This window comes from Pantherophis guttatus, chromosome 2 (assembly GCF_059756535.1).
Source record: "Pantherophis guttatus breed Tessera chromosome 2, ASM5975653v1, whole genome shotgun sequence".
NCBI lineage: Eukaryota > Metazoa > Chordata > Lepidosauria > Squamata > Colubridae > Pantherophis > Pantherophis guttatus.
In genome coordinates, this window is record NC_142064.1 from 98360187 (window position 1) to 98378505 (window position 18319).

The window sequence follows — 18319 nt, forward strand, 5'->3', positions numbered from 1 at the left end:
CAACTGAGATATACCAGTATATTACTTTTAAAAATGGAAATTCAGTATTGTATTGACACCTGCTCGCAGGGAACAGAGATTCCCAACCTATTTGGTATAGTGTGCATAATGGGAGTTTTAGAATAGGTTGCATAAATATTCAACGAGATACTTCAGTCTGTTAGGAAACCTCCCTTGGATTTGGTATTCATTTGCAGCCTTATTAAGGATACTACACTGAGATCTGTGCTATCAATATCAGATTACCCCTTCATCCCTCTAGGCCATTTAACCCAACAGAGAAGAACCTCATACATAATTTCAAAGTTTTCAGAGCCAACATCTGGGGCAGGCTCCCATTGCCAAGGCATGGTCTTTACCCTACCAAGCAAGAGAACGGATCTCTACTGAAAGAGACTGCAACCATAATTGCACAAGATTTATTTCTTCTTAGTGCTAAAGTAGTGACTTTTGATGACTTGCTGTAAGATCCACCCTCTTATCTGGATCCCATGGTTGGAGACCAATCAGTGGGATCTCTGAAGAAAGTCAAACACATCCTGAACAGCTGATCAGGTTGTGTGAGGCTCTTGATCTTTAGGTACAGTAGATCCCATTCTGAATAGATAGATTGTATTCTATTGTTCTCATTGAACGTGGGTCCGGTGGTCCTCTTCCATGGGGAGTGCTCTTCCGATGACGTCGGATCGGGTCTGCTAGCTGAGAAGCTCCTCCCTTCCTGTAGCCTCCCAGCTTTCAGACTCGATCCGATTTGGATCAAGTCACGGTTTGAGCTGCTCCATAACTTTGGAAGTATTATAACTCTAATTGGATATTCTAAATTGATCCCTGCCTTCCAGCTAATTGGACTTCTAAATTGTTGCCTGCCTGATTCCCCCAGGGGGGGGGGAATAATTCCCAGCGAGCAAGGTTTCGTCCCAAGGCCGCTGAGGACTGATCGAGGTGAGTTAAGCTCCCTCGAGGTGGAGATTTCTCTGGCAGCGAGAGGGGTTAAACTCCCTATGCCGCTGCAGCAGCCCTCAGGCAGGGATTAGGTGGTTGCTTCCCCGCCGTCGCACCGGCTTCAGAAGGGGCGGGGAAGGCGGAGCCTCCACTGCTCCATTGGGCTGCATCGCGCCGGAAGGCACAGGAGCTGGGAGCCTTTCCCTCGGGCCTAATCGCCCCATTCTCCTCCGGCTCTCCTTTCAGCTCCGGCAGGACTGCAGGCAGGGCGATTTTTCCTGCCTGTTCAGCAGCTATTTGGCGCCCCCTGGGCTTTCGCCCACGCGCCTGGAGGGAATTGCAAAGGAGACAGCACAGTCTAATTGGAACTCATTGCTGCCAAAGTAAGTTTCTCCCTGCGGGGGGGGGGATTAACTAAGGATCATCCTCCCCTCCTGGATTAATTGTTCTATTTGCCCTTTCTTTGGCAGACGGCTTGCAGCCTTCCTAGGCCTCTCCAGGGATCCCTGCTCACCTCGTGGCAGCCGCCATTTTGGCCTTTCTGCTCCCTCCACCATTTTGCATTTCTGCGAGGTCTGGGCCTCTTTCTACAATGGCTCCCACCAGACAGTCTAAGACTAAGAGACAGGGCCCTTCTTTGGACCAACCTGGAACTTCAGCTGAGGTTCCTACAAAAAAGACAAAAAAATCCTCCTCCAAATCTTCTGATTCTAGATCAAGGGAGGAGATGAGGCTGCACCAGGCAATTGAACGTTCAATACAAAAGGCCCTCAAGGAGGCCTCTATTAAGGAAGCTGAGGCCTCAGCCTCTATCCCTGCTCGGGCCTCCTCTCCTGTGAGACCTGAACCCATTGCCCAGGCCTTGCCTCCAGCCTTATCCCCGGATGGGGATGGGGCTTCTGTTCAGCCACAGCAACAAGTTAATGAATCTCTCTTTGGGAATCAAGAAGAAGAGCCCTCTAGGGCTCAATCCCCGGGGGGGGGCAGGGTTTCTCCTTCCCCAGTCCTGCAGAGTTCTGATAACCAAGGGCAGGGGCCTGTAATTTCCCCAGATTTGGTGGCTTATATCCATCAGGCCATTCAGCAAGGCATTCAGGCCGACAGACAGCGCAGAACAGCCTCATGGGTTTCTGATTCACCCTCTCACATAGATGTGGAAGGTTCAGGTCTTATGTCAGATAGGGTTCAACCCCCTGCCAGAGCTCATTCATCAGCTTCTTCTGTCCAAGGTTCTCTCACCGGTGAGGAGGTTAAGGACACTGAGTTGTCTGATGATGAAGACTTAACCCCAGACCAACCTTCTTTCATAGGCCTATTCAAACCCCAATTGTTCAGGTCCTTATTGCACAAAGCTAAATTAACGACTGGTTTAGGAACACCCCGCCCTAATCCGGCTGGGGAGGGGACTTCTTCAGTGCCTCTGTTTGAGGAACCTCTCATTGAAACCGAAGAGATCCCAGGCCCCAAATTGTTCCGGGATGTCCTCACTAAGCAATGGCTTGCCCCTGCTTCGGGGCCTAGACCCAATGCGTTGGACAAGCGCATTTATAATATGGCCCCGGAGTTTTCCTCCCTTCTGCAGGTGCCCTCGGTGGATGCTCCGGTTGCCGCCCTTTCGACCTCTTCGTATACTGCGGGCCCTCCAGAGGAGAACCTCCGGCCGGAGGAACGCCGTCTGGAACACGTGTTGGTCAAGTCTCACCAGGCTTCTGCATGGGCCGTCAGATCCTCAATGGCTGCTTCCTTCTTTAACCGAGCGTCCATTCTTTGGCTCAAGCAACTGCAGGAACGTCTTCCAGTGTCTGACTTACGCTCTCAGCAGGACATTACTAAGGTACTGGCAGCTTTAGAGTTTTCGGCCGACGCCACCTTGAATTCATCCAGGTTCACGGCCAAGGCCATTGGGGCAACTATCACGGCCCGTAGACTTTCCTGGCTCAGACAATGGCAGGCAGACGCCAAATCTAAATGGCGTCTGGCGACATCCCCGTTTGAAGGCCCCTTCCTATTCGGGGCTCCATTGGAACCTCTCCTAGCAGAATCTAGGGACAAGCGTAAATACTTACCTTCCATGTCTCGTAGGTCGGGACAAAGATTCCTCCCCTCTTCCTCCTCCTCCTCCTTTCGTCCCTTTCGAGGGCCAGAAGGATTCTCCTTCCCTCGACAAGGTCAGAGGTCCTTTCCATCCAGACAATTCCGCCCCTCCGAGCGTCAGGGGTTCCAATCTCAGCGGGGCCAATCTAGGCGCCCCTTCCGTGGGGATCGTGGGCGCTCCGCCCGCAGATCCCGCTGACGGTTTGTCCAGCCTTCCCATCGGAGGCCGCCTGGCCCTGTTTGCCAGCCAATGGGAGGCCACATCCTCGGACACCTGGGTCAGGGAGACTGTCAGGGTGGGCCTCTCCCTCGAATTTCTCTCCACACCCCCGACCCGATTTCTCAAATGCCCTTTCTCTCGGGATCGGGCTCGTCGGCTCCTGATGGTATCGGCCATTCAACATCTTCTCGAGATTCAGGCCATCGAACCGGTACCTCAGGAGCTGCGCGGACAAGGCTTTTACTCCCGCCTGTTCGTCATCCAGAAGTCGTCGGGGGGTTGGAGGGCAATTCTAGACCTCAAATCCCTGAACCGACGGATCCGATACCGTCGGTTCAAAATGCAGTCCCTCAGCTCCATCTTGGAGGGTATCAGGCCCGGGGACCATCTGTCCTCAATAGATCTGACGGAGGCTTACCTCCACGTTCCAGTCCACACGGCCTTCAGGCAGTTCCTCCGCTTCTGTTATGCGGGTCGTCATTATCAATATCGAGCCCTCCCATTCGGCCTATCCTCGGCCCCCCGAGTTTTTACAAAAATCATGGCCGCGCTAGTGGGCTACCTCCGGACTCTTCCAGTAAGGATCCAGGCCTATCTGGACGATCTCCTCGTCCAGTCGACTTCGGAGGATCTAGCGCGCCAGGACTTGGACACCACCCTCCAGGTCCTGGAGAGCCACGGGTTTTCCGTCAACATGGCCAAGAGCCATTTGATACCCACGACTCGCATACAGCACCTGGGAGCCATCATAGATTCGGTGGAAGGCAAGGTTTATCTTTCCCAGGACCGCCTGTCCAGCCTGCGGTCACTGGTCAGGTCAGTGTCGTCAGGGAGACCAGTCTCCCTGGCAGCCCTGTCCAAGCTCCTGGGAAAGATGGTCTCCTGCATCGGGATCATCCCTTGGGCGCGTCTCCACTGCAGGGATCTGCAGTGGTTTCTGATCCCGTTCCAAAAACGTCATCTAGGGACTTCCGACCGCAAGGTCCTCCTTCCCCACAAAGTTCTCCTCTCCCTCCAGTGGTGGTCTTCAGCAGCAGTCCTCAAGGGGAGGGAGTTCAGGGTGTCCCAATTCCTTATTCTGACTACAGATGCCAGTTTCCTGGGCTGGGGGGCCCACCTGTCCTCGTCCATGGCCCAGGGGCGCTGGTCCCAGTCAGATCTGACACACAATATAAACTGGTTGGAACTTCGGGCCATCCACCTGGCCCTTCGGATCTTCCAGGATCAGGTGTCAGACAAACACGTATTGGTACGGACGGACAACGTAGCCGCCAAGGCTCATGTAAACCGCCTGGGGGGGACCCGGTCTCGCCACCTCATGCAGGAGGCCGAGAGTCTGGGAGCCTGGGCGGAGTCTCACCTGAGGTCCCTCCGGGCATCTCACATATCGGGCGTGACGAACACCCAGGCGGACTGGCTCAGCCGGGAGTCAGTGGACCAAGGGGAGTGGGCCCTCGACCCGGGCCTGTTTCGGATGATCACCGACCGCCTGGGCCTCCCGGTGGTGGATCTGTTCGCCACTCGAGCCAATCGCCAGACAGAGAGATTCTTCTCTCGCTACCCGGAGCCGGGGGCGGAGGCAGTGGACGCAATACACAGCAGCTGGCCGGCCGGCCTCCTCTATGCCTTTCCGCCTCTGCCTCTCATTCCCAAAGTCATCAGAAAGATGCTGTTCCTCCGGGCGGAGCTCCTGTTGATTGCCCCGTTCTGGACCCGTCGGCCATGGTTCGCGGACCTCCAAGCCCTGTCCGTCCGTCATCCCTGGCGTCTTCCTCGAGACAAAGTGACTCTTCGTCAAGGGCCGTTACTGCACCCGGATCCGGCGTGGCTTCAGCTAACCGCCTGGCGGTTGAGCGGAGCTTGCTGAAGAAGTCCAAGATTCCTTCTCGGGTCGCCAACACTATCCAAGCGGCTCGACGCCCGTCAACAACACGGATTTACGACTCCACCTGGCGCTCCTTTGTGTCATGGTGCAACCACCGCTCCATCGTCCCTACGTCGGCCTCCACGGTACAGGTACTGGTGTTTCTGCAGGACGGCTTTGAGGCAGGCCTGGCCCCTAACACGCTCCGTCGGCAGGTCTCCGCCCTATCCACCATTTTGTGTTGCGGTTCTAGACATTCCCTCTCGAGTCGTTCCCTCATCCGCCTCTTCCTCAGGGGGGCTTCCAACCTTCGCCCGGGGTCTATCCACAGATATCCCTCCTGGGATTTGCCCTTAGTGCTAGACGCCCTCACGAAGGCTCCCTTCGAGCCCCTAAGGTCAGTGGGCCTACGTTTCCTGTCTTATAAGGTCGCCTTCCTACTGGCCATAACCTCGGCCAGGCGGATTTCAGAGTTGGCAGCCCTCTCCATCAGGGCTGATCTCTGCGTTTTTCATCCTGACCGGGTGGTACTTAGGTTGGACCCCACGTTCCTCCCTAAGGTGAATTCCCCTTACCACAGGGCACAGGAACTAGTCCTTCCAAATTTTTGTCCACGTCCTAGCCTGCCCTTAGAACGAGCCTGGCACTCCCTGGTCGTGAGGAGAGCCCTTCGGATCTACATCCATCGGACATCTGACTTTCGGAGATCAGAATCCCTTCTAGTCTCCTTCCAGCCATCTAGTATGGGCCAAAAAGTCTCATCCATTACAGTGGGGCGTTGGATTAGGGCCACCATAGCCACGGCTTACGGGTCCCAGGCCTTGCCAGTTCCACCCAGGATCACGGCCCATTCCACCCGCAGTGCGGCCACTTCGGCCGCCTGGGCCACCCAAGCCTCCTTGGAGGAAATCTGCCGGGCTGCGGCCTGGTCGTCCCCTACCCCGTTCATTAGGCATTATCGACTAGACCAGTTTGCATCTGCGGATGCAGCATTTGGGCGTAGGGTACTCCAACAGGTCCTCCAGCGGACCTCCTCATCGGCCAGGGCAACTCCCTCCCTATAGTTTCACGCTTTGGTATGTCCCATGGAAGAGGACCACCGGACCCACGTTCAATGAGAATGGGCTTTGCCTTACCTGAAAGCCCTTTCTGATTGCGGTGGGTCCGGTGGTCCGCCCCGCCCTGTTATGCCCAGGGCCGATTCGGCGGGGTTCTGGTGTCCTGTTTCCTTTCTTGCAGCTCACCGTGTAGGTCTGCTACAAATCGAATCTCATCAGAAAGCTGGGAGGCTACAGGAAGGGAGGAGCTTCTCAGCTAGCAGACCCGATCCGACGTCATCGGAAGAGCACTCCCCATGGAAGAGGACCACCGGACCCACCGCAATCAGAAAGGGCTTTCAGGTAAGGCAAAGCCCATTTTCAGATGCTTATAAGCCAGAAATATTGCTAATCTTCTGGCTTTGTTGAAATCAGTAAAAAATGTATGGCAAACATCAGCCTCTATTCTTCCAACCAAAAAGCTGTTGCATTAAAAGAGGTAGCAGTTTTTTTTCTGGCATTTGGCCTTCAAATCACTGGTAGTTGAGGTTGCACATACAAATTTAGTGCAAAGTGTCTTACGGCCCTCATTGATAAAGAAGAACATGAATACTTTTCATATTTTTTAAATTCACAACAAGGTTATTGTTTAGAATGGAATTTCCAAGCCTATAATGGCTAATATCAGATTTTTCTTTGTGAAAAGATGACCTATTTTCTACTGTATATGCTAGATGATAAATGAGACCTTGCTTCCGTTTTCTTAGCAGAGGCCTCCCAAATCTCCAAGCAGCAGATGAACATCACTGAATATAACACAGCTGCCTATGTGGCTGACCACATTAAAAGGAGTTGTTGCTCTCCGCTGCTACAGTGTCTCTTGAGGTTCAGAACATGATGGAAGATCTGCTCATCACAGAAGTATTTTTCTTCTAGAGTACAGCTAATGCTATGGAGAAAGTCATAATCCAAAACATTGCATGAGAGTGGCAATCATGATAGCCAGTAGCAGTGTCTCTGCTGCAAATAAAACCCATTGTTGGAATTAAATTGCCCTTCTCTAGCATTACAGTTGCTATAAGCTAATGTGCAACATGAGGTAACATTTCTCAAAACTGCTGCCTCCTGTCTTTTTACAATAGACTTTTCAGAAATACTCCTAAATATCATCTTTGATTTTTAGCATATAATCTCCAGGATCGCTACTTCAGTTCCCACTGGCAGTTGCTCCCCAAGGATGGAAATCCTACACTACAGAGTCTTAGTCTCAACTTCGATAGCTATGGGGTATGCCATAGAATTCAAGCCTTGCAGTATTTATTGTTTATCCTTCCCAGTTCCGCATAGATGTATGAAGTTTTGCTCAAAAAGAAAGTATGATCAAGTACCAGACTCTCAGATGTGAATTGGATTTGATTATTTTGTCATCCTCAAAACTGATAATGAAGTGAAGCTAATAGATCTTTGCAACTCATCAAATAATATCTAGCTCAATAAATTCAGGATAGTCACATTTCAGATTAGCTTATTTTGTTGTGTGGAGGGGGGGAATGGTTTCCCTGAATGGATCCTGGAGCTACTTGTTTCTATATAATATGTTACAATGTATGAGTATGGTTGTATGTCTGTATCTGTTTGGTATACACATTTACACCATGTTGACTATTGGCTGCATTGTGCAACATAACATTTTGTTCAGCTCGTTCAGTGTGTCAACAAACAAAAGGTACTCTTTTCCTATTCATGGACCTAGATTCCATTTCTCATGGAAGTTAATGTAATTTAATAAAGTCACTCAGCACCCAGATGGATGCCTTAATTTTCCAACATTATACCTGTGAATGGGAAACATCCTCAGTGGACTAGCTTGTTGCTGCAAAAAATGACCAATATAGTATTTTCTGCAAGAAAATGGACATAACCTGGTATCATTTAAATATTTTAAATATTTTTAGATATATTTGTAGTTTATTAGTTTTGTATATATTTCCTTCACCCCAGCACCCCATTGCTATGGTAATTATATCAGTGCACAAGTCCTTTGATTGCCTCTTGATGGCTAGCAACCCTGATTGCCAGTGCTTTTGTCTCTTTTTTTCAGATACTGTACTTTTCATTGCCAGGCAGGAGGAACTTTTTTTGACTGAATGATGCTCAAGTATATCATGCAGATCTTTCCCTGACTTTTATAATGTAGCTCCTTTCCTAGCAGTTTGACTGAATGATGCTCAAGTATATCATGCGGATCTTTCCCTGACTTTTATAATGTAGCTCCTTGCCTGGCAGTTTGGATAAAATTTAGAGCTATCAATCTTGTTTGTTCTCTCCATGTCCCTTCTTTTATTTGGTCATTTCAAGATTTTCTTCCCCCAGTACTTATTGCCACTTAAAATGTACTATAAAGTCTTTGGTTGTTATTGTTGAAAGTCTGTTCCCCAGTAAATTCTGCAGTGTATGTTTCTGCATCCCTTAATGTAGCAATTTGTGAAACACTTCAAGCAACTATCCATTTCTGAAATATTCCATGTTAGAGGGGAATGTTGAAGTTAAGTGGATTTCTCCATTATATGCTTCCTGAGGGATCTTCTATCTTCCTTGATGAACATTCCTTCAAAAGAAGAGGCTAAATGCAATTCTAGGAACTACTAGGCTTTTCCATATTCTAAACTTTGCTTGCTTTAGATTTGGAGTGGTGAGTCAAAGTGCATTGTATATTAACTTTTTATACTGATTGCACTAAGGCAATCAGGTACGGAGGATCCCGGATCTGCGTACCTGCCGTCGCGCGCTTAAGACATTTCTATTTCATCAAGCTGGCCTGACCTAAATTTTCCCCTTTTTAAATGGGAATTTTAAATTTGGTTTTAAATTATTGGGGTTTTAAAATGGTTCAGCCAAATTATTTAATTTGTTTTATTTCTATTTTAAATTTTGTATTTATATATTTTATTTTATGGCTGTTCACCGCCCTGAGTCCTTCGGGAGTAGGGCGGTATACAAATTAAATAAATAAATAAATAAATAAATAAATAAATAAATAGGGCTTTGCGTGCTTCATTGTGTCTGTTTGAACTATCGTAGTCTGAGGAATGCTAGTCTTTTCTCCAACAAATAAGTATGTGGACAAACTAAAGCTACTGTAGTCTTGTGTTTTTAGTTGGCATGGGGATCCTGCAATGGTCATAAGTGAAAAATGATCATAAGTCAATTTTTTCAGTGCCATTGTAACTTTGATCACTAAACGAATGATTGTAAGTTGAGGACTACTTGTCATACTATCCACTCTCTGAGCTCTCTTCAGATGCTTTTAACTTGTGGGATATTGCTGGGTCATCAGGAAGTAAAGATAGAATTACATGCATAATGGAGGTGGCTTCTCTGCCTAATAATAGTAATAGTGAAGTAAGAGAGGGGAGGGAGGGAGAGAGTCATGCACAGGCCACATTCACCCCAGCTCCGCGAAGGAGAAAAATGTCACGATACATAACGTGATGGCAATGTGACACCGCGAGTTTGACACTTGTGACCTACAGCAATAGCCCTGTGAGGTAGGTTAGGCTAAGAGTGTGACTTACTAAAAGTCACCCAGCCAGCTTTCATCAATTTCAAGCTGGAAAGCAGTTACACATAATTTCCCAGTTAGTAACCACTTTGCTTAGTGACTAAGTTGCTGGTCCCAAGAGTGGTCATAAATGAAGTCTACCTGTGGTTCTCATTTAGTAATACAGTGGATCTGACATTTACTAATGTAGAAAGGAATTCTTAACCGTATCTATGAACTTACTTCAGCATTCCTTTGCTTTAGAAATCTACAAAGGTCATAAATGCGAGGATTGGTCACAAAGTTACTTTTTTATCACTATTGTAACTACAAACAGTCATTAAGTAAAATATTCACTGAATGAGGGCTACCTGTAAATGAAATTTCCTTCAAATATTCTCCAGCAATAACTGGCAGATCCATTGCATCCAATGTAGCTTAACCAAGATAGTTAAATTTACAATAATACATCTGCATGAATTTATGTGATTCACATCAATAAGATAATGATGCAAATCTTGGTGATGACATATTTTTTTCTTTAACATTAAGCCTTTTTAATACTCTATTGGTGAATGGTCTATTAAAACAAGTCGTTAAACTATAAATGGGTGATTGGAATGTAAACATTGGATAAGGACAAGTATAAAAAAATGGAAAAAGGGGCACATAACTAGGGCAGAATATCAGCAAATAACCCGAGCCTGCAAAGATGAAGTGAGAAAAGCTAAGACTTAACATAAACTAAGGCTTGAGACAAAAGTCAAAAATAACAAAAAAAGTCAACATGTTTTCAACATGTTAAAAACAAGAAAAAAGTCAAGGAAACGATTGCTTCATTGGTGGGAGAAAGTGGCAAGAAGGTGGCAATCAACAGGGAGAAAGCAGAACTGCTTAACTCATTTTTTGCATCTGTCTTTACACAAAGAAAAAACAGTCCAACCTATCAAAAACAGCATCGTAAAAACAGATTAGGAACACAAGTTAAAATAGGGAAGAAAATGATAAAAGCACCTGTCCACCTAGACTAGTTCAAATCACCAGGACCAGATTGATTACACTCCAAGGTTCTGAAGGAACTGGCAGATGTGATCTCGGAACCACTGAACTATATCTTTCAAATATCCTGGAGCACCGAGGAACTGCCAGAGGACTGGAAAAGAGCTGATGTAGTTCCCATCTTCAAAAAAGGAAAAAAAAAATAGATCCAGGAAATTACAGACCAGTCAACCTGACCTCAATACCTGAGAAGATTCTGAAAAAGATAATCAAGCAACAAATTAGCGAACACCTAGAACCAAACAAAACAATAACCAAAAACCAACATGGGTTTGTCAAAAACAGATCATGCCAGACAAATCTTATTGCATTCTTTGACAAAGTGACAAAATTAGTGGACCAGTGGAATGCTGTGGATATAATTTACTTGGACTTCAGTAAGGCATTTGAAAAAGTAGACCATAATCTTCTACTTGATAAGATTAAAAAAAATGGGGTTAGACAGCATCACCACTAGATGGATTCGTATTTGGTTGACCAACTGCACTCAGCATGTAGTCCTCAATGGAAATGCATCTACATGGAGAGAAGTATGCAGTGGGGTACCCCGAGGCTCTGTTTTAGGCCCAGTACTCTTTAACATCTTCATCAATGATTCGGACAAGGGGATAGATGGGGAACTCATCAAATTTGTAGATGACACCAAGCTTGCAGGAATATCCAACACTCCAAAAGATAGGCTTAAGATATAGAAGGATCTTGACAAACTTGAACATTAGGTGCTATCTAACAAAATGAAATTCAATAGTGAAAAAAGTAAGGTTCTACATTTAGGCAAGGAAAACAAAATGCACAGGTACAGTATATGTGGTACCTCGCTCAATAGTAGTAGCTGTGAGTGGGATCTTGGAGTTCTAGTGGACAATCACTTAAATATGAGCCAGCAGTGTGCTGCAGTGGCCAAAAAATCCAACACAGTTCTAGGCTGCATAAAGAGGGATAGAATCAAGATTATGTGAAGTGTTAATACCACTTTATAGTGCCTTGGTAAGGCCACACTTGGAATACTGCATCCAGTTTTGGTCACCACGATGTAAAAAAGATGTTGAGACTAGAAAAAGTGCAGAGAAGAACAACAAAGATGATTATGGGACTGGAGGATAAAACATAAAGAACGGTTGCTGGAATTGGGTATATCTAGTTTAATGAAAAGAAGGTCTTGGGGTGACATGACAGCAGTGTTCCAATATCTCAGGGGTTGCCACAAAGAAGAGTGGGCCAATCTGTTCTCCAAAGCACTGAGGGCAGGACAAGAAACAATGGATAAAAACTAATCAAGGAGAGAAGCAACCTAGAACTAAGGAGAAATTTTCTGGCAGAACAATTAATCAGTGGAACAACTTGCTTCCAGAAATTGTGAATGCTCAAACATTGGAGGTTTTTAAGAAGAGATTGGACAACCATTTGTCTGGAATGGTATAGGGTTTCCTGCCTAAGCAGGGGGTTGGACTTGAACACCTCCAAAGTCCCTTCCAACTCTGTTATTCTATTCTAAGGAGGTTAATATAATTCTGGGGGGGGGAATGTTTATTGGCAATACCAATGTCAAATAATAAAACTATGTGTGGCTAAGACCCTGAGCTTGTCGATCAGAAGGTCGGCAGTTCAGCAGTTTGAATCCCTAGTGCCGTGTAATGGAGTGAGCTTCCGTTACTTGTCCCAGCTTCTGCCAACCTAGCAGTTTGAAAGCACGTAAAAATGCAAGTAGAAAAATAGGGACCATTTTGGTGGGAAGGTAATAGCACCTTCAGCATTTAGTCATGTCAGCCATATGACTACAGAGATGTCTTCGGACAGCGCTGGCTCTTCGGCTTAGAAACGGAGATGAGCACTGCCCCTAGAGCCGGAAATGAGAAGCACGCATGTGTGGGGGAACCTTTACCTTTTTATTCTCTTAACTCCTGGATGCACAAACACTGGAGTCAACTTGCCTATATAATAGAAACCAGAAGATGGAAAAATGCACTCCAGACAGCCAGGTCAGCCAAGTTAAGCTGTCAAGGTTCTGCTCAAGTGCCTGGAGGCTGTGTGATTTATTATAGATGAATTATAGAGGTTAACATTAAAATGAAATAGGTGTGCCATTCAGCTAGAAGACATGCAATATACAAGGATCTGACTTAGTACACTCAAGCAAAAGAGAACTTGAGGAGTAAGATGCACAAAATTCAATATCAGGGAACATAAAATTGCAGTGAAAATTTTATCAACAAATTTGGCATATCTCTACTTGGAAATCTTTGAAAGAGATAAGTGAGAATGAGAAACAAAAATGTTATGAAATTGCAAAAGGAAAAAAGATTGAAATGGCTTTCAAAATAAGAGAAGCATGGTTTAAAGAGCAACAAGAAAAACATACAGTAACCAAACACCAACTTCAAAAAAGGTAAAGAAATATCTCAGCGAAGAGTATCAAGATATGGAAGAAATCAAGGAGAAAGAAATGTTTGTATTGTAAGAAAATCAGCGAGACTACAGAAAAGCATAGCTAAAATAGGAAGACTGAAGAATAATCAGAGAAGATATATATGTGCATAGCAACCTACAGCTAGATTATGTTGGTGTATCCTTTAGAGATTCATTTTATATATTATAATATTACATTTTAACTGCCTGGCCTTTGAGTGTAATAATAATTGTTTCTTCTAGAGCAAAGTTCATCTGATACTGAATTTCTAGTTGGATTACACATGTTTAACAACTGTTTTGCATTATTTTATGGAGTGAAATTTTTTCACTTTCATTGCCTCTCATATCACTATGACTTGATTTTACTCATAAAATTTAGGCTTGATCTAAAACGATAATTATGTTAATATTTCATATATTGTTGAAATGGCTGTAATTCTTTTGTATCTCTTTCATTTTATGATATTTTATGTTGCTTTTTGATCAAAGGAACAGTTTTGTTTGAGAAAGCAACTGAAGTTAAAGGAAGATAGAAAAATCGTACTGAAATCCTAGACAAACAAAACTATAGAGTGAGAAACATTTGTAGAGAAAGAATATGTTCAGTAACTGACTGCCTTAGAAAATGAGATACAAGAGTTATCATTCTCAGCCCACACTACTCATAGTTTGTTGTTGGGATAAAGTAGTGGGAGCCCATATAAGCAATCCTGAGTTCCTGAAGAAAAGGCAGATAATATAAACATCACCATTGTGATTATTCAACTCTAAACAGGAAATGACAAGGTTCAGGTGAAATAGTAATTCAATTGTTTAATGCTGCAGGAGAAGAGGCAGTTAAAGTGCTACAATTCTATCACCTAATAGAAAACAAGATTGTTAGATCTGTCTTAGTGCAACTGCTGATAAGACATGACACTGCAAATTTGAAACACGTCTCTAAATTTGTCTGTTGCAGAATAAAACCTTAAAAGAAACTGACTTAGACTTACATACCCTAATTACCGTGTTTTCCCAAAAATACGACCTACCCGAAAACAAGCCCTAGTCCAATTTTCACACCTGCGCCTAATATAAGCCCTATCCCAAAAATAAGCCCTAGTTAAGCTCCACCCACTTGTACAAAGTGGGACAAGGCATATGCGTAAAAATCAAGCTAGGGTTGGGAGTGGAGCTGCCCCCCATACCTGTTTACCTTAGGACCACTGCAGCCAGGCCTCCCATGCCCCTATACCTGTTTTACCACTGCTTGACTTCTGTGACTGTTCATGGCTGGATGCCACTCATGGCAGGACACCACATGGTTCGTTGCACTACTGCCGCTGCTTGTGGCAGGATGCCACATGGCACATTGTGCCAGTGCCGCCACTCGCAGCATGATGCCATGTGGCACGTGCTGGTGCCAACCGCTAATGCACAACAGCACAACACACTATGCAGCTTCTTGTCGCAAGCTGCGTCACCGACGCTATGAGCTACACGATGTTTGGCCATGAGTGGCCGCAGAAGAAGTCGGGCAATGACATGACAGGTTCAGGACATGGGAGGCCTGGCTGCCATGGCCCTAAGGTAAGCAGGTAATTCATCCCCTGAAAATAAGACCTGGTGCTTATTTTGGGGCCCAAAAGAAAATAAGACCGGGTCTTGTTTTTGGGGAAACATGGTACCGTATTTTCCGGCGTATAGGACTACTTTTTAACACATGAAAATCTTCTCAAAAGTTGGGGGTCGTCTTATACGCCGGGTTCATCTTATAAGCTGGTATACGGTGTGCTGAAACGATGACGGCGGGCAGTTCAGAGAACCGGTAGCAAAAATCACTGCCCCCCATGTCCAGCTGAGCTGCGTGATCATCAGAGCCTTTTTTTTCTTTTAAATGGCTCTGACGAGCCAAGCTCTGATGATCCCAGCTGAGTTGCCTGCTAACTGATAGCAAAAATCCCCCCCCCCGCCCGCCTCCAGCTTGCTTACCTTAGCTGCTGGTCGCAACGCCTGCCTTGCTTCGCTTACTGTAATACCTGCAATCCATTGCATCAGCAAGCAACTGAATCTCTCTGCCTGCAATCAAGCTCATCGGTGAGCAGCTCTATCTGCCTGCCTGCCTTCCTACCTTGGCAACTTTAAGACTTGTGGACTTCAACTCCCAGCAAAGCTGGCTGAAGAATTCTGGGGGGCTGAAGTCCACAAGTCTTAAAGTTGCCAAGGTTGGAGACCCCTGTTCTATTGGGTAAGTTTTTTTCCCCTTTGGGAGCTTTAAAAAAAATAATTAATTGGGTTTTTTTTTTAGTTGTTCTTTTTTTAGACCTAGCCATTTAAAGTTTAGGAAGTTTTAAATTTAGCTGCTTTTATATAAAAATAAAAATAAATTAAAATAATATTTGTTCAGCTTTCTGAGATTTAGTGTGTTTCTGTAGCGTTTCATTCTTAACTACACAAACACACAAAATCTCACAAAGCTTTATGTGGAATTATGTGTGTGTAAAGTGTGAAAGTTGGTTTTTTGGGCTTTTTGTGGCTGTGTGAGGTTCCTGCTTGTTGCAGGGGCCATTTTGGATCTAGCACAGCTGCTTTTACATTGTGGGTGAGCCAGTTGTGTTGTGTTGTGTTTTGTAGGTTAAAAAAGGGCAAAGAAGTGACATTGACTTGGCCATGCCAAGTCAATTATATTTTTATAAGTGACAGCTTTCCTACTAAGTACCTGCATGTCATAAGCATTTGAATTAAAATTACCATATTGAAATCAAATTTGATGTTTTTTAATTTTTATTTGGTGTGTGTTGGAAGACGGGTAGTCTTATAAGGCGAATATAGCCCAAACCCTATATTTTAACAGGAAAAGTAGGGGGTCGTCTTATATGCCCAGTCGTTTTATACGCCGGAAAATACGGTATTTTAAAACATAGACTTGTTTCCAAGCAATATTCAGGTAGCTGCAATCCTGTAAGGAAACAAGGAATATCCAAAAGACAATTTTCACCAAGTTGCAGTTCTTGGGATTCCACTGAAGAAATCCATCTACAAAACCTACCATGCATGCCTGTATATCTTGACTGGATCTTTTCGGCAAGACTGTATGGTTGTATTTCTTATTATGTAAATTAACAAAATGTAATTCCTGGCAGCACTGCATTCTAGCTAAGTAGCTGGATTATTTAAACATCTCTTTGTTAGTCTGCTTTTTGTTAGTACTTGATAATGAAGACTGCTTGGGCTACCAATGTTATTTATACTGCATCTTTAGACTTCTTGAGTTCTAATTACATTATTGCTAATGTGCCATTTCCCCTGTGTATCTCTTTTCTCATTGCAGCTTGAACTAAGTGAGAACAGAATTTCTGGAGGCCTTGATGTATTAGCAGAAAAACTTCCTAGCCTCACACATTTAAATCTCAGTGGAAATAAACTGAAGGATATTGATACTTTGGAACCATTGGTATGTCATTAAAAGTCTCAATGGGGTTAACAATACTAATACCAGTGATAGATGTTGAACTCACACTAAATGTGTCCAAATCATATGTGTTACATTTTATATGTAACTTTAAGTATTCCTCATTTCAGGAGCTAATATATTCCAAAGGTCTGTGCTTTCCTATAGGCATAAAAGGATGCCAGTTCATCTTAAATCCAAGAAAGCATTGAAATGTTTGTGTATGACAGTAACATTTCTTTGTCAATTGTTGGCATAATCTAAGTTAGGATTGATACTATATTTTTGTTCAAGATTATTATGTTTTCATGTCAATACATGTGGTTTCTTTCTGAGTAGATGACACTCTTTGTCTGGTAGATTTTAATTCTTAAATTGTTTTTCTACCTCACCAAAAATCAGAATATTAAAGCTGCTTAGGTTAGTTGTGAAGTCAGACAACAATTATTGTTAGAAATCATCCTAAAATATTAACTCGCATGGAGTAATGTTTTAAAACAGGAGGAAGTTATATTTATGCACAGTCTGCTTTTACTATTATCCAGTGTAGAATATAAGAGTTCAGTGTAAGATAGAAAGAAGTGTCCTCATGGGCAAGGAAAGAAGGGACTCTTCATAAAAAAAAAAAAAACGTATCAGGGAGATGGCATCACTTGATCTTGTTTTTCTTTTCACACAAAGACCAGAAAAGGATCTTTAAATGAACTGAAATAGCTTTAGATTAATTCACATTGAGTAAGGGTGGTTTCTTTAAAAATGTTTTATTAGTAAATGTGATAACTTCTTTCTGTTATGATATTGAGTAAGTGAGAATGTATATGATAAGTTCAAAATTCAAGTCTTGTTCTTTTCAGGGATGTTAGGTTAATTACATTATGAAATCAAATTTAATTTGGGAATGTCATGAAAGAATACACTGTATCAACTCAGTTCATGGCTTGTTTATCTTACTCTCCCTCCCAATCCAAACTGAAATTATGAGTATATCTTGCCAGGTTTGTGTATGATGTCAATATATTAATGATGCTTAAAACTAACAAAAACATATTTTTAATTCAGAAAAAGTTGGACTCTCTGAAGAGCCTTGACCTGTTCAACTGTGAAGTAACAAATCTAAATGATTACCGAGAGTGCATCTTCACACTTCTTCCACAGCTCACATATCTAGATGGATTTGATCAGGAAGATAACGAGGCTTCTGATTCAGATGCTGAAGTAGATGGTTTTGATGAGGAAGATGAGGAAGGTGAGTTCAATCATATTAATTGTAGATTGGAAAGTTAATTCTTGGCTATGATCAAGGCCTAATGTAAACATGACATTTGAGTCATTTGGAGCACTGCATTAAACTAATTTACCAAATTTGAAATATTCTCTGCACCATATAGTGGCTATAAAAAGTCTACAAAACTTGAAATACCATATTTTTAAATGTAAAAAAATCAGACCAAGATAAATCACTTCGGAATTTTTCCACCTTTAATATAACACATGAGCTGTAAAATTCAACTAAAAAACAAACTGAAATCTTTTAGGAGAGAAAACAACAATAGAAATATACAATTAACGTGGTTGCATAACTCTACACCCTTAAAATGATACTTCGTTAAAGCACCTTTTGATTTTATGACAGCGTCCAGTCTTTTGGGGTAGCAGCCTATCAGCATGGCATATCTTGCCTTGTGAATCTTTGCCTACTCTTCCTTTCAGAAGTGCTCCAAAT

General features: G+C 43.9%; 1 protein-coding gene across 1 annotated transcript in view; it reads left to right on the plus strand.

Annotated features, from left to right (window-relative positions):
* Positions 1 to 18319, plus strand: part of ANP32B (acidic nuclear phosphoprotein 32 family member B) — a 41229-nt gene that overhangs the window by 16152 nt on the left and 6758 nt on the right. The window contains exons 3-4 of the mRNA XM_034410814.3: positions 16477 to 16599; positions 17656 to 17842. Of these exons, the coding sequence (XP_034266705.1) occupies positions 16477 to 16599; positions 17656 to 17842 (310 nt within the window). The remainder of the gene's footprint in view (positions 1 to 16476; positions 16600 to 17655; positions 17843 to 18319) is intronic.